General features: G+C 40.5%; 1 protein-coding gene across 1 annotated transcript; it reads left to right on the plus strand.

Moving 5' to 3' along the window:
- The first annotated feature begins 503 nt into the window (after positions 1-503).
- Positions 504-16,504, plus strand: gas2b (growth arrest-specific 2b). The gene is made up of 8 exons (XM_035905915.2): positions 504-627; positions 4,724-4,993; positions 7,084-7,193; positions 7,740-7,881; positions 9,810-9,873; positions 10,337-10,901; positions 10,996-11,103; positions 16,016-16,504. Exons 2-8 carry the CDS (start codon positions 4,771-4,773, stop codon positions 16,241-16,243), a joined length of 1,440 nt encoding a protein of 479 aa, XP_035761808.1. The 5' UTR covers positions 504-627; positions 4,724-4,770; the 3' UTR covers positions 16,244-16,504.
- Positions 16,505-16,541: the final 37 nt, after the last annotated feature.

The following is a 16,541-nucleotide window of genomic DNA, read 5'->3' on the forward strand; positions in this document are numbered from 1 at the left end:
TAAGCATCCATATCTGCAAGCACACATAATTAAAACTAATAGAGAAAACAGAACTCCAAACTCTGAGGCACTGAAAGAACCATCTAAATGTAGATGGCAACTTCATGATTCCTTACCCATAGTGTCATTTTTTAAAAGGTTTTTGTTATATTAAAAAAATGGAAACAGATTTTTTTAAAGGATCTTTGTTTTAAACATTTTTAATATTCAGTAGCTATTCGACTGTAATTGTAAATGTGTTGCTATGGGAACCAAGTTTACTCTCTGTTAACAACAGGAGAAAGAGAAAAATGTAATTTAATTAAGATATCCTGTTTAAATATATTTATTTAAACATGGAGGGGGAAAAAAATCCCAGACAAAAACGAGGGAACAACAGCTATGTATTTCCTTCTTTTCTCCCATGGTCTAACCTGTCTTCAGCGGTTGTAAGCTGACACCACAAACTTGCAGGCGTTTAAAAGTGACGGCCCCCTTTACATACTTTAGTGTACTCACATGTGGTGGACCTGAGGGCGCTGAACATCTGGTCGTGAGTGATGTGTGTACCAGAGGAAAAACACGTAAGAAGAAGACTGTGAATAAGAGACATCTGTGGAAGAATCCTACAGTTACTGTGAGCGTTGTGTAAGTATATTTTATATTTATGTGGAATTATTATTTTTATTATTATTATCATAGCTGTGGTCATAACAATTTATTTCAAGAAATAGAAAATGTATCAAAATTTACAATTTCAGAGTTGCTTGTGTATTTTACAACACCTACCACTACATGTATTTAACCATAACTTACCTTTTTTCTGTCAGAAGAAAACGTGTCTTTAAATGTCAGCTTTGTAAACTTATTTTCACATAAGCACTCACAGAAGTTACTAACCGAACAGACTGTTCTGAGGAGCTCATTGTTTGAACCAGTGGAAGATTGAAAAATGTATATCTTGGCGCCAGAATTTGATTTGATCGGGTTTTACTGGAGCAAGAGCACGTTTTATCGAAGGAGCATAAAGAGGTGCAGCAGGCGATAGACCTTCTCATCCTGTGTTGACATGGAGTTTATTTAGTCTAGAAGCACCGTAGGGTAGGTCGTGGAGTGAGAGCTGAAGCCTCTTCTTCATTCAGTAGTTTTACATTACCTCTTCTACTTTCCAACAAGTCAAATGAGACGGACTCAAAACTGATGGAGTAAGATGCTGCCAGCAGCGCTACTGCCGTCCAATATTTTATGGATAGTAATTTCAAATAGTTGCCACACAGAAAGCATCAGATTTTGTTGGAAGCTGAAGAGATTATTTCTACTTGTTTTAACCCCAAAGTAAACACCAAAGCTGTGCCTGCCATGTAGGAAAGGAATGTAGTTGTTTACCAGATGCTGCCAGGCTTTGATTTCATTTAATAGCAGAGCTGAGCCGAGGGTTGCAAGAATCCCATTCATAAATAACATCTTGTCTTACTAAGACACATTTAAATGAATGCTTTGGCTCAGGTCTGTAATAATTCAGGTAGTCAGGTGTGTAACTTTACTAGTTTTCCTCTAATAGCTCGTTTAGAAGTGAAGATTTAGGCTTTTATTTTGAAAACACATTAAAGGGTGTGAGATAACAGTGAAGCACATCTCTCTTTGGAAGCAATAAAGTTTGGGCAAAGTAAACAAGGTGTAAATCAGAGCTGCATGCACGGACCTGTGTGTTTGTTTATTTGGCACTGGTGTGTGTGTCTTACAGCCTTTACACGCAGCTCTGCAGGAATATAAAGGCTGCTAGTGTCTAAGAGCTGGGCCAGTGGTTGACCTCTGCCTTCCCTTCCCAGCAGAGCTCTCCTGTAGCAGAGGTGTGAATATTGCACCTGGATGTTTTCTTAGAGACAGAGGCTCCCGTCTGTCAATCTGTAATCCAGCATCAGACTAGGCAGTCTGTGCCCTCCACATATAGTTTGCCTCCGTCCCACATCTGCATGAAATGTTTAAAAATGATATTTTGCACTGTGTCTAGTCAGAGTGGTATTTTTACAAGTTTCCCACATTCATCTCACACAACCCAAGGCCAGACTTCAGTGCAGCTTTGCCTGACATCTTTTGTGAACATGCTACAAAGGAGCTTGCTGCCAAGAGAAGTCAGCTTTACTGCAAACTACACCTGAACTTGTAGTGCTTATCTGCAACGAGGAGCTACATGTACTTTGATAGATAAAACACAGGTGGTATCAAAAAGCCAGCTGCGATCCTGCCGATCTGGGTCCCTGACATCTATCTTCAGGTGTGCAATTACTTCACTATTCTACTAAAGGCAATAAATATTGGGAGTGGGTTTTCCCAGAGACAAGATTTTTATCAGTTATGTTAGAAGCACAGCTCAAAGGATGCCAATATCATCTTGTTTTTGTCTGGTGTGAAACAAGAGTAAATTATTATTATTATTATTATTATTAAATGGTAAATGGCCTGTATTTGTATAGCGCTTTTACTAGTCCCGCCTAGGGACCCCAAAGCACTTTTACACGTCCAGTCATCCACCCATTCACTCTCACATTCACACACTGGTGGAGGCAAGCTACAGTCGTAGCCACAGCTGCCCTGGGGCAGACTGACAGAAGCGAGGCTGCCATATCGCGCCATCGGCCCTTCTGGCCATCACCAGTAGGCGGTAGGTGAAGTGTCTTGCCCAAGGATACAATGACCGAGACTGTCCGAGCTGGGGCTCGAACCGGCAACCTTCCGATTGAGCCACGATCGCCCCGTATTATTATTATTATTATTATTATTATTATTATTATTATTAAAAATCTAACAAGTTGTCTAAGCAACACACCGGTTTCCCTTGTTAGATGGCTACCACAGCATTTATGAGGGTCTCAGGATCACATACTGTATATAAAAGATTGACATGGCCAATGTGACGTTACCTACCTACTAGTTTACTGGTTTTGAACTCTGCATTTTGAAGCTTCAATGGTACTGAAGCATAAATGTGTGAACAAGCGGATGGTTTGGTAAATTCTTAAAATGCCAGCAATCTTTGTCATCAAGCTCAAACCATTTAGGTGCAACACACAGAAATACACATTTGTCTAATATTGGCAAATAGTTGAATAATAAAATCCTAGCTTCAGTCATCATAAGCACGAGTACAAACTTCTTGAATGGGCTGCAACACACAGCAGGCATATTTGTAAGGGAACAATGGGAACCAATCTCTCATTTGGCTCCTGTGTGACTGGTTTGAGTTGAGTTGTAAAAGTCTTTTTAAAAAATCACCCGCCCTACACTGGTTATGAAGAGCCACCGGGAGCAAAACTATTTTTTCTGTCAGGCTTTTAATCCTGTAAAACTGTCTACCTTTAATATACAGGCCTACTGTTAGCCTCAGATGGCCACCACATGAGCAGCAGTTTTTGGTATTTCGGCGTTGGCTTAATTTTGTTGCTGCTGTGTCGTGACTTGTAGACTATGCTCAGAGAACCCACACATAAGCATCAATGAGGCTTGTTTCCCGGTGCAGCTGAGGTTGCTGCAGGAATGTGTAGTAAAAAAGATTAAACTCGTCTCTGCTTTTAATTAATGGCAATATATCAGGTTCTGCATTGGGTCAAAGAACTACAAGAAGCATATCCTTATTCCAACTGTAATATTTCCACCCTCCGTGAAGTGTTTTGGCATTTGACAAACCTTAAAATTAATTGATTTTTTTGCCTATGCTGGACTGCTCAGATCTTATTTTACATCTCACCGGTAGCTTAGAAAAACACCCCCACCATCCAGAATGTTTTCTTGCCTTATTACTTTATAGTGAAACATTAAAGTCAGTCAACTGGCTCAAAGTAATCATATCTCTACTATATATCAGTCAGCACACCCACTGACCCACTGTACATGTTGTCATCTTAATTCTAGCTGATTAGCGAGAGCAAGCCTTTGCATGGTGCTGAGCTTTACGATCGTGACTGCTCTGGGAACAGGACAAATGAGCCATGCAGCAGCACCAGGAGACTGGCTCGGGGCTATGGCTGTACATCTTATTAAACACAAGCTGCCTGCAGTCAGTCAGTTTAATCCCTTTGATTAATGATTGTGTGGATTGTTTGGTTGTGAAAACAGAGTTTGCACATGAAAACCAGTGCCGCAGCTTTTGGAGAAGGTTTCAACATGTTTTGTTGTTTTTGTACATTCACTTTAAAGGACCTAATATTACCCTTGAAAAACCATTATATTTTAAATTATGTATTTGGCTTTAGATGTATTATAATCTAATTAGATGTAGATGCACCTTTACAACATTTAGCATATATAGGTATATGAGTTATTTTAACTGCTATTCATAGTTTTAATATGTCTGATCTATTTTAACTTTCTTCATGGGTAACAGATATAATTAAGGCCCGCAGTTAGAGGAGGGATAGTGTATATATAGGACAGAGGATGGTGAATATGACAGGAGGGAAAGAGAAAGAATAAGATTCATTGATGTAGTGAAAGAGGACATGCAGAGGGTTGGTGTGACAGAAGAGGAGTGAGATGGAACTCATCTGGTGATCCGTAAAGGGAGCAGAGGAAGTTAGGAGGTCAGCTGTGTGAATGTCATACCCTAATTTGAGACAACACTATTCTACACATTACTGATGAAGAGCAGGTGTGCTTGAAATTGTTTACTATTGAGATGCAATAAATGAATAAAAATTGGAGGACCAGAGTCATGTGCGGTCTTAAATGGTCTTCTTTTTAAATCCAGTTTCTCTGGACTAGTGGGATCCATCAAAGATCATTTGGTGCTGAAACATGGACAGTGAAGTTGGAGCAACGAAAGCCACTCTTGGCAGTCCCATCACCCCGAGGCAGTTGACTGGATTGGGGATGAATGGCTGTCTCTCACTAAGGTACAGACACTCTGGACCAGGCCTGGCCTGTCCCCAGGAGTACCACCAGTGGCTCCCCTACCGCCATGACGCTAGCCTTCTGCCCATGAAAGAAGACCTGGCCTTCTGGCTCAACACCATGATGGGTGAGACAACTTTTTATTTTGTAATAAACTGTATTGAATAATACTGTTTTTAGCCAATGATGATCAGATCTTGCAGACCTTAGAGGCCTACTAGGTTTTTATCCATTAAACATCTCAGTTATATATTTAGGCCCCAAGCTATTTAACAATTTCTAAACAATAACCAATACTTTTTATTCTGTATTTGATTGGAAGCCAAAACAAGTAGCTGAGGATTAGAGTAATATGCTCGTATTCCCTGTTTCTTGCAGCAGAATTCTTAACTAACTGTAATAAAAAGCATTGCAAAAAAATATTGCAGTGTTGCATTGCAGTAATCAACTGGATGATCCATAGAGAACCTTTAGATTTTGCTGGGACTCCGTCTAGCTATAATACTATATTTTTAAAACAAAACATGGCTACAAAATCCTGAATTTAGTTTGGATTTTTTTTCTAATCCACACAGTCACACCCCCAAAAAATGTTAAATGCAAGTTGCACCTCAATCAGCCATCAACAAGCTTCTGGCTTAATTCTGGTTCAATATTTGATATTTGGTCGATATTGCAAATGGGTGGCTGTAGCTCAGGTGGCAGAGCAGGTCAGCCACTAATCAGAAGGTCGGTGGTTCGATCACAGGCTGCCTCCTGGCTGCATGCCAAATATCCTTGGGCAAGATACTAACCCCATGTTTGCCTACTGGTGATGGTCAGAGGGCCCGGTGGCGCCTGTGTCCGGCAGCCTCGCCTCTGTCAGTGCGCCCCAGGGCAGCTGTGGCTACAATGTAGCTTGCCATCACCAGTGTGTGAATGTGTGTGTGAATGGGTGAATGACTGAATGTAGTGTAAAGCGCTTTGGGGTCCTTAAGGACTAGAAAAGCGCTATACAAATGCAGGCCATTTACCATTTACACAAATTTTCAATAAGACTGAGGTCTATTGATTTGAGGTGAAGTTGAAGAATTTGGAAGTCATCCTCCAGTCCTTGACAGCTGGTACAGTGTTCCAGAAGGTATTTGGCTTATCCAAATGTCAGACAAGCTTGAAGGCTTCAGTTCTGAGCAGATATTTCTTTCTTGGTCTTTGTTCTCTTAGTCCATTTCAATGTAAAACTTGCTTCACTGTTGAAAATAATTCTGGTGTTCCAGCAGTTCCCAGTTCATTGCAGGGTTGAAACTTGGTGTTCCTGAACATCCAAACTAATTTCCTTTTATCTGAAAGTGACAGTTTTGGCAGAGTGGTGACACATCTGAATAAATTGTACTTAAATGCATTGAAATGCAATAGTTTAGAAATGTCTCCAAGAGACCTTCCTATTATGTGTAAATCCATAATCTTTTTAGCTCTTCGCTGAGTTTCTTGGACTTTCCCATTGCTCTGAGTCAATCCAATAAGTGCTGTCAAACAAATCCTTTTATGCTGACAACAAGAAACGGTTGACTACGGTTGGAGTCAATCATGATAGCAAGGTGTTACTAGATCTCGGTGTTGCCAAGTATTAAAAGATATTATTAACACTATTTACAAAGTGTGAATATATCAGTCATTATGTTTGGAATCAAGTACAGTTTTAAACAGACTGCACATCCTCATATTAAGTGTTGCAGTAGAGATGGAGATTATATTACGTAAATGTTTAGAATATATATAAATTGTATTAAATTATTATTCTCATTTCAAAGTCACAAAGTCATAATTGTAATGTGTAAACGCTGACGGGGTGTTTTTGGTTGTTTTTATATATTTTATCAAACTCATAAATAATCTTTGGCATTTAAAGGAAATTAGAATTCGAAGGTCAATACAGAAAAAAACAGATGTAATCATGTCATTATTATTTCAAACATTGGTTCACCCATGTACATTTTCACTCAGCTACAGTATAATCCAGAATTACTGATTTCATATTGGACTATTCTGAGTGTATCTCATTGTTAAAGAATCCTTCTTATGAAAACAAATGGATAAGATCGTCTTGGAAAAACCAATAGAGGAACATATTTGATCGACTTCTAAGATCTTTTTTTTGAGTAAAGCAAAATGCTAAAAGCAAACAATCCTGAGTTACAGTTGTGAAATTTCTGTGTGTCATGTGTGAATTCTGCCCAGGAGTGGACCTCACAGCAGATAATCTGATGGAGAGTTTGGATAATGGCGTTCTGCTCTGTGAGCTGGCTCAGCTGCTGCAGGACAAGATGATACACAACAACAATGGCAAGGTGATGTGACAACACAAAGTAATGTGCACAATTATTTGCACACCAAACGAAAAAGAAGATAAGACTAATGCAAAAACACGTAATGTGAGTCATTTTAATAACAACAAAATAAAAACAAAACAAATGAAATCTAACTTATGAACAGCCAGAGTTCAGGTAGAAACTAGGTCAGGTCACGTTGGCAGTGATGATGTCTGGCATTTCATTCAGTGCTTGTCTATGTCTGTTATGTCTATTCATGTTTTCTTTCAGTAAGCCTCTCCTTACTACAGTCTTGTTTTGTAAAGATCTTATCCCTGATATGCCCTCCTTGTACACGAAATGCTGGCATAATGCAAGTGGAGAGGAAGTTGTCTCTTCCACTCAGTGTGTTTATGCTCAAACTCACTAAAGAAGGCTTTTCTATTGTTGATCATTGGACAGGATCCATTGTGTACCCTGAAACACTGATCTGAGATAAAGCCAGTCAGTATGCTTCTTAGAAATGAGAGCTTATGTTTCCACTGCTTCTCTGTGAATGTGCTTGTTAAAAACAATCAATCACAGGTCTTCACAAGAAGAGTGATCCACTGGCGAGCTGATGCAACTTCTGGATCATTTTTCGCCAGGGACAACACGGCCAACTTCCTCTACTGGTGTCGAAAGATTGGTGTTGATGAGGCTTACCTTTTTGAGTCTGAGGATTTGGGTGAGTTAGGACCGGAGATTGAATTTTACCTAATGGAGCAGAGAAATTCAGACCTTTGTTTCTTTTAACAATACAAGGCTCAAGTGAATCATGCCTCACAGCACTTACAGCACATTACTGATTAACATGAACATGTTATATCTCAACATGGTGTGCAGTGTGTTCTTAAAGAAACTGGACAATTGGAGAACAAAAGAAGAAGCGGTAGGCCTAAAAAAACAAAACTGTACAGCAGATGAACAGTATCTGAAAGTCATGTCCTGACCTTGACCTGACGCAGGACCTAAGAGATACATCTGGACCTTTAGTTCCATCTACTGTTCACTGAAGTCATTCTTAAGAAAGGGAAACAGAAGGAAAAGGCTGATGCATGCCAAATTACACAAGAACTGGACTGAAAATCAAGTGTAACAGGTCCTACGGAGTAACGAATCCAAATTTGAAATATTTAGCATTTGAGAGAGAGTTACGACACTGAGGCACGATGGAGGCCCAGTGATACTTTGAGGCTTCATTTTAGCCAGCCGTGTCAGAGATCTTGTCAAAATTGATAGAATTATAACCACAAAAAAGTCAAATCATCCATCCACTATGCACTGAAAAGGTGTCTGACTGGCAATGGCTTCATTTTTCAGAATGATAGTGATCCAAAACACACTGCCAGTGCAGTAAAAGCATACCTCAATAGAGGTGCACACAGTGGAACACTGTCAGCCACAGACTGGCCTCCTCAGAGCCCAGACGTCAACATTATTGAAGCAGCATTTGATCATCTTGACAGAGAACTGAACAAAAGGCTTCTATCATCCAAAGAAGAGCTTTGAATTTCCTTCAAGAAGCCAGGAGAACTATTCATGAAGACTACCTAAAGAAATTACAAGAAAGCTTGCTTGAGAGAGTTCAGGCTGTATTGAAGTGGTCATACCAAATATTGACTTTCAAACAAGTCCAACTCCTTTTTTTGCCTTATATACTGTGTTGCCATGTATGTTTTCCCATGAAAGGTGACTATAAACATTTGCACAATACTATAGTAACAGTTGCAAAACTACTACCAATTGTTTCAAATTACACATTAACAGTCCAGTGAGTCGGTGATAAAATGTTTGTGACTCAGAAAAAGTGAAGTATACATATCTCACATCTCACTCCAGTCAAGTCCAATTGAAGTACCAGTTTTAATCAAGTTAAATGCAGTAAGTAAGTCTAAGAACGAACATTTTGCACATCTTAGATGGGCATGTCTCTGCAAGGTGGCAGATGCGTAGGACTGATAATGTACAGGCTAATCCTCACCAGCAACAATGAGTCTCCCCTGCAGGCAAAGTTACCCACTTCACTTGATTAATTGAGGGAAGTGGGAAAATACAGTTACCACAGTTTGACAGACTTAAGTTTACTTCATCAGTGACACAAAGGGGGGATGATATAAACTTCTTTCTTTTGTCAAAACAGATGAGTCAATAGAAACGCAGCTGTTTGCTGATTGTATAACTTTTTTTTTTTTGCCATAAGTGAATGCTGTGGATAATGTGATGTTCTTGGACTCAAACGTTTGTCATCTTGACCAATAACAAATTAATAATAATTTTCTGACACAAACTGAGTGTAGAGCCATTTTTAAATAAACCATAATGGACTGAAGTGGCTTACTTGTTGATGACTTCATGCCTTCATGCCCTCAGCAGCACATCCAGGGCCCTGAGGAATTCCTGGTTCAAAGAGAGAGATGCACAATAGAGACAGAATACCTCCTGAAACATATCCTCTATGTTCAGGCTGCTGGCCCCGCTTTTTTTTCTTTCTTTTTTTTTTACAAAAACAGAAGCTTATCTCTGGAAAGATCTTTCCTTTCAGATAAGTGACCTTTTTTTTATTCGTACCCCTGTATCCTCTTTGTCTGTACGTCACGCATGTGCTGCCTGAAGTCCTCCACAAGCAGCCTCGGGAGGTGTGCCTGTGTCTGATGGAGCTGGGACGGATTGCAGCCAGGTAACTAGGAATAACCAACTGTCCATCCACAGAGCAGCTCCAAAAATAAAACCGTGATTGCATTACACTTAAATGAAATATATTATTTTTATATCATTGTTTTCATTCTACTGCCAATAGCTGCATGTTTTCCTGTTTTATTGTAAACTGGAGAACCAGTTTTCACAAAATCTATCATTTTACTTTGGTATTTAGTTTTCTTTTCTATATTTAATTTTCTTGTCATCTCATTTTCTGTTTATCCTTTGATTTTCACTGCTATAGCAACTCCTTATTCATTTCTTTTCACCTCTTAAGTTTTCATTTCTAGCTGCATTAGGTGCTCACTTTAAAAAAAACTAAGTGATAACTGCTGAAGTATCTCCAAGGGTTTAAGCACCTTGATGTGAAAACCACTATGTTCTCTCTCCTGTGTTGATTTGTTTGTGCAAATGCAAATTTTTTTGTTAAATTTCACTTTCAGGTACGGCGTGGAGCCACCGGGGTTGGTTAAGTTGGAGAGCGAGATGCAGAGGGAGGAGGCAGAGAGCTTATCTCCATCATCCCCTCTTTTCATTTTTCCTCCTCTCTCATTGTATTCACCATCCCAGCCATCCCTACCACCTGCCCCTTCTCCCCCTCTCCCTGCACCCGCTCCCCTCACTCCAAGGGCAACCAGTCCATCTGAACCCCTCGCTGCTTCGCTTGCCTCTGATCTTCCATCAGCCACAACAAACCCAGTAACTATGTTTTCATCCCCTCCTCAGTCCTCACTCTCATCCTGTACTCCTTATACAGCCACAGTCTCGACACAAACACCTTTGTTCCCTTCATCCTGCACCACTAACACATCTGCCTCAACTCCGCTGTCAGCGCCTTCACCCGGCCAAACCCTGGAATCCACCACCAAAGTCTGCCTTACCGCAATAAACGCCCGCCGTCCGACAGCTACACCTCCCACTAACTCCCCACCTGCAGCCTTGACTCCTCGCTCATCAAACAAGTCAACCATCAGGAGGAGCTCCTGCAACAGCATTTTGGATGACTTTGTGCGTATTTTGTTTCCAGTGAAATGAATCTCAGTGGTACACTGTTTAAAATACACTCGTTTTGAGTTTGTTTTCTCTGTGGAATCTGTAACAGGTAAGAAACATTACTGAAAATCCACCCTGCAGTTGTCCCATCACTTTCCTGGTTGAGAAACAACCAAAGGGCTGTTACCGTGTTGGGGACAAAGTTCTTTATATACGAGTAAGTATGTTTCCGTTATCCCTTTCTCCTAAAAATTACTTGTATTTTGATACATTCATGCAGTAACTTTGAGATCCTCCATACAACTCTTTAGATAATTTTGCCAACATAATAGAAGCAGTAAATACACTCTCTGACCCTTTGTCTGTACACTTTGGCAGTACTGAGTTGGACCCCCTTTAGCCTCCACAGTTATATTAATTATTCATGATACAGATTTAACAAGGTGCTGGAAACATTCCTCAAAAAGTGTGGTCCAAATTGACATGATAGCTTCATGCAGTTGCTGCACATTTATCAGATCCATGATATGAATCTCCTGTTCCACGACATCTCAATGGATTGAGATCCAGTGGCTATGGAGGCCATTTGAGGACAGTGGTTTTTGGTGACCTTGTGCAAATTATAGCTGCAATTTCCTGTTCTTGGCTGACCACATAGCAGTGCCGTGGTACCCTATGTAGTTTTCCACTTCTGTGCCTCATCTGCTTCAAGGTTCATTGTGTTGCTTGTTCAGAGATGCTCTTCCACATACCTTGGTTGTAACAAGTGACTGTTTGAGTTACTGCTGCATTCCTTTCAGGTCAAAGTCGGGTCATTCTCCTCTGACCTCTAACATTAACAAGACTTCTCTGACTTTCACCCAGAGAACTGCTGGTCTCTGAATATTTTGTCTTCTCTGTAAAGACTGTGTGGGAACATTCTAGTAAATCAACAGTTCCTGAAACACCCAGAGCACCCAGTCTAGCACCAACAACAACACCACCTTCAAAATCACTTAAATCACCTTTCTATCTCATTCTGCTGCTCAGTGTGAACTCAGTAGGCTGTCTTGACCAAGTCTACATTCCTAAATACACTGAGTTTCTGCCATTTGATTGGCTGATATGTATTAGTGAGCAGGTGAATAGCTGGACCTAATGAAGTGGCTGGTAAGGGTATAAAAACATAATAAACAAATAAGTAGTATGTAAATATATATTTTTAATAGAAGTTTGGTTTACATTGCATTAGTTTGATGACAATGCTTTTAACTTGTTTTTTTAAAATAAAATATTAAAGTATTTTCACTAATAGGACAGGAGGCTTTGTGATACCAAAAGACAAATAATAAACCACACCTAATGTGAGCATTTGTCACCGATAACACATAATCACATATGAGGTGTGAATGTTTAATCAAGAGTTGAGTCAGCAACAAGTGCAATGTGTCAGAGGGACTGATTTGCATCACTTGGGATGGAGACCCTGATGTCTTTCAGCCTCCCTGAAACATCCTCCATCTGTATGCATGTGTTTTGAAGGCTCAAGGATGGGGAGGCAGGGTTGCTTGGCAACCAGTGGTCAGGATACGAATGGGCTCACAATGATTGTATTCAGTACATAGACCTTCAGTGAAGAGTTCAAACCTGGAAGAAAAATAAACATGTTTCTTTCAGGGTGATTCTGCAAAGATATGACCCTGGTGTGCATTTTAAATGGCAGCCCACTCGGGAGTGCATGTATGTGGGTACGGTTTTGAATACAAAGATGTACTTCAGTGTCTTTTATACATCCCTCCATCTATAAAAACTAATAATGTGACCTTGATGCTTGCTGTATGTTTTGAGTACACGATATATCATTTTAACATAAAAATAATCACTGGGAATCTAAAAGGTGAAATCTTGATAAGGTTTCTCACAGGTTGGATCACAGTGTTTGTTCAGGAGATGAAATTTATTAGATGCATAAGTTCTGTTGCAACAGCTACATTATGACATTAGTGTCAGATTGCACATTTCTTACTTCCTATTTAGAGAATCATATCTGCCATATCATAACAGATATAACATATGTTGGAACACCACTTCTTAGAAACCTGAGGAAGTACAGATGCATGATAGCCAAATCATGGGCTGGCTAAATGCATACGCATAAGCAAGATTAAAGCTTTTCTGTGCTATCAAAACTGCCTTGTGTGCTCACATTCTTTATGCAGTCTTTCAGATATAACGTCTGTCCTTGAACCTGCATCACGTCTTCATCCCTAATTATTAGTTTGTAGATAAATTGCACTGCTTCATTTTTTCCCGGTTGCTGAAAAGCAGACAAACATGAGCTGTTTGAACAGAGTGATCAGTAAGCCATCCATTACCTTGAAACCCACCGCTGTCTACACGTGAGTGGGGAAACACACCATAAACCTCAATTTCCATATACCGTGATAACCCCCGTGCCGCTCCTAGGGGAGTGTCCCCTTCAGTGTGTACAGACCTTTTTAAAGAGCAGATACTATTGATTACAAAGACAAAGTCATTAGCGATGGGTTTAATCAGACAGCTTGTTAATGAGCGGCTGAGCATGACCGCCCCTCCTCACGTGTAAACTTTCTACCCCGCCTCTCTCTCCCCTTCGCTCTCTATTCCCTTTGGACTCTATTCAATCACGCTGGCCCTGGAGTGCTTTGCTATTCTTTGGTGTTAAAAAAGAGGAAGGCTTCTCTTTCTTCTCTCTGCCCAATTAGGCTCTCGTTCAGCTTTGTAGCAGAGACCCCGTCTGGCTGTGCTGATGGAAGGAAAAGAGATTTAAAGCCCCTCACAATATTAAGACACATCATGCTAATATAGTGATGAACCTAAAAAGCACTCTTTTTTTTTCATGATCACATATAGCTGATTAAAATCGTTTTCATAGAAACACTTCATCATCTTCCTTTCTTAAGTGCTCTCGAGAAAGACGTTGACTCAACAGAAGCCGTGTGATCTTTGTTCTATAGCCGACCTTTGACATAACAGTGGAACGTGAAGAAATGATGAACAAGGAATGTGTGAAATATTTATGAAACCTGTACTCAGACCAAATCTACTGCCTTTGTTGTCATCGTTTTACCTGTTAGTAAGCTCAGATTTAGTAAACATTACAATGTAGCTGAGGCTTATGTGAGCGACGTTAGCTTTGTAGAGGTAAATTTAAGATTATGCAAATCTTCATCACCACAACTGTCCTCCAAATCATGAACATGTGTCCAATCTGATGAACATCTTTACTGTAGTGGATTTGGGGATAACTAAAGTCACTAAGCTTTATCTTCTGGCGAATGAGGAGTTATTTTTAGCAAGATATCTCAATTTGACCTTTTAGTGCCATTCAGAATCTGCAATGGTCTAATCAATGTGCTGTCTTATAGGGTTTCTATTATACTGTCTGCACCTAGACATACACCCTGTATTTAATAAGGAGGTCTCACTGATGTGAGATCTCTAGTAAAGGGAAAACCGAGTACAACAGGCGAAACAGATTAATGGCATTAGAACCGGTATGGCTCATCAATTTGTGTGTTTGCTGTCAAATTTAAGAACTGAGCACGCTCACAGCATCAAAATCAGCGCTTGTGGCTAAAGCCTGCCTCCTACTGGCATGTGTATAGAGGACTCCTTTTCCCTGAGTACCCTAATGCATCTTTCAGGAGGAGAGGGGGAGAGAGGGAATCGATGGAGGACACAAGGGAATCCAGACGTTAGTTTATGGGCTGCAGACATAGCAGGGAGGGGGAGGAGGGCGGGGGTTACAGAGACAGAAATAAAGGAGCCTGAAATAACAAAGAGGGCTTTGGTAGATCATCTCCTTCAGAAAGATGCTGACTTGTTTCATTTTTTGTATTTTCTTTTTAGATGATTAAGTTGGTCTTTTATTTGACAACATTGGTCCATGTTTGAAAAATTACACCCAGAAAATAGTAGACTGCAGAAGCTATTTATAGTCTACATCAAATAACAAATCTAAGTTTATCTTTTACTTTATTTAATACGTTTAAGCTTAGACAGTCCATTGTTAAGAATCTGGACCGAAACACGAGGTTTGCCAATGACAGTAAATGAAAACAAGGAAAAAAACAACTGTGTTTAGACAGTTTTTTTTTTTTTTTTTTGTATTGTGACTGACGTTTTGAGAATGAGCACCAGTCACACTGATATTTCCTGGGAGTGTGACAGGAGAGTGGTTTATTCAGGATGTCAGACTTGACCCCTGTCAACCTCAACAGTTTAATCTGCAGGATAACAGCTGAGACGCACCACGTCTGGAGTTTCCTCTAAAGCTGCCCGTGTCTCCCGCCTGCGTGTGTGCGTGTGTCTGTGCTTGTACCATTGATTTTTTTTTCATCCCATACACGTGACACACACACACTTCCATACATAAAGCGAAGGGATCTGCTTGTATTATCGCATTCTTAATGGCCCTGTAATGAAGGCTTTATTGCTGATAAGGCAGGAGGTGGGTGGGGGGGGGTTGCTGGCGCTGACAGAAGAACGGATGGCTTTGCAGGGCCTCTTGGGAATGTTAATGTCTGCTGGGAGTTGAGGGACTGAGCCGAACTCATCTCAATTTCTCCTTCCATTGCTTTTTTTTCTCCAAGGCTCTATATTGTGGCATTAGTTGCCATGGCAGCAGTTGGTTTTCAGCTGTAAGGATGGCTGTCTGTGTACGATTTGTTGATTCAGACACGACTGACCTCACTGTAACTACTGTTAACAGACAGACTGGTAACGCTGGAATTATTATCATTTAAAATAGTTCTGCTAGGTAGCTTGTGCTTCAGATCTGTGTGGGTGCGCCATTGTGCGTCACTGTGTGTGTGTGTGTGTGTGTGTGTGTGTGTGTGCTCAGCTGGTTCCACGAGGAGCTGTTTCATTTGGCTTAATGAGATTTTGACAAAGCTTTCCAAGACATCATTTGCCTTTCATAGCCAGTGCTACACACACACACGTGTATGTGATTATGTGTGTGTGTGTGTGTGTGTGTGTGTGTGTGTCTGTGTGTGAAGCACTGCTTAACATGTATTTGAGAGTTCAAAAACATCCTGGAAATGCATCAGCCAGAAAATATATGGAAAGTTTATTACCCAGTATTCCCTCCCACGTCACCTTTGCAGATGCTGAATGAGCGTCACGTGATGGTACGAGTTGGTGGAGGATGGGAGACCTTTATGAGTTACCTGAAGAAACATGACCCCTGCAGAGGAGGAGAAGGAGGAGGAGGAGCAGTGCTGGCAGGTAAATCTGAGGTCAGGCTCTGTAAGGACAAACCAAAGCCACCCAACTTGAACATCTCACCTGACAGTTACATGGTGGTCGGAGCCCATTATCGTGGCAAGAAGTAACTGCCTCCAGCTTCAGGTGGCAGCGGGAACTCTCACCTAATCAGAGCAAAGTGTTCAAGGTCAGTGATTGAACACAGCTGACGTCCATTTTACCTCAAGTTAAAATACAATCCAACCTTTTCTCCTTATACACAGATGTGACTGTTCTTATAGCTGTGTGAAGTACGCAACTGACTGTGATTACAAGCTTACTTAACTCTGTGTATGCCACAGTGCGTTAGGAGGCAAATAAATGGCAACAATTTTATCAATTCACTCGCTTTCACCGCTTCCTGCTGCTGCAATTTGTGCTTCAGCA

Source organism: Neolamprologus brichardi, chromosome 1, assembly GCF_056152115.1.
Source record: "Neolamprologus brichardi isolate AB-2024 chromosome 1, ASM5615211v1, whole genome shotgun sequence".
Taxonomy (NCBI): domain Eukaryota; kingdom Metazoa; phylum Chordata; class Actinopteri; order Cichliformes; family Cichlidae; genus Neolamprologus; species Neolamprologus brichardi.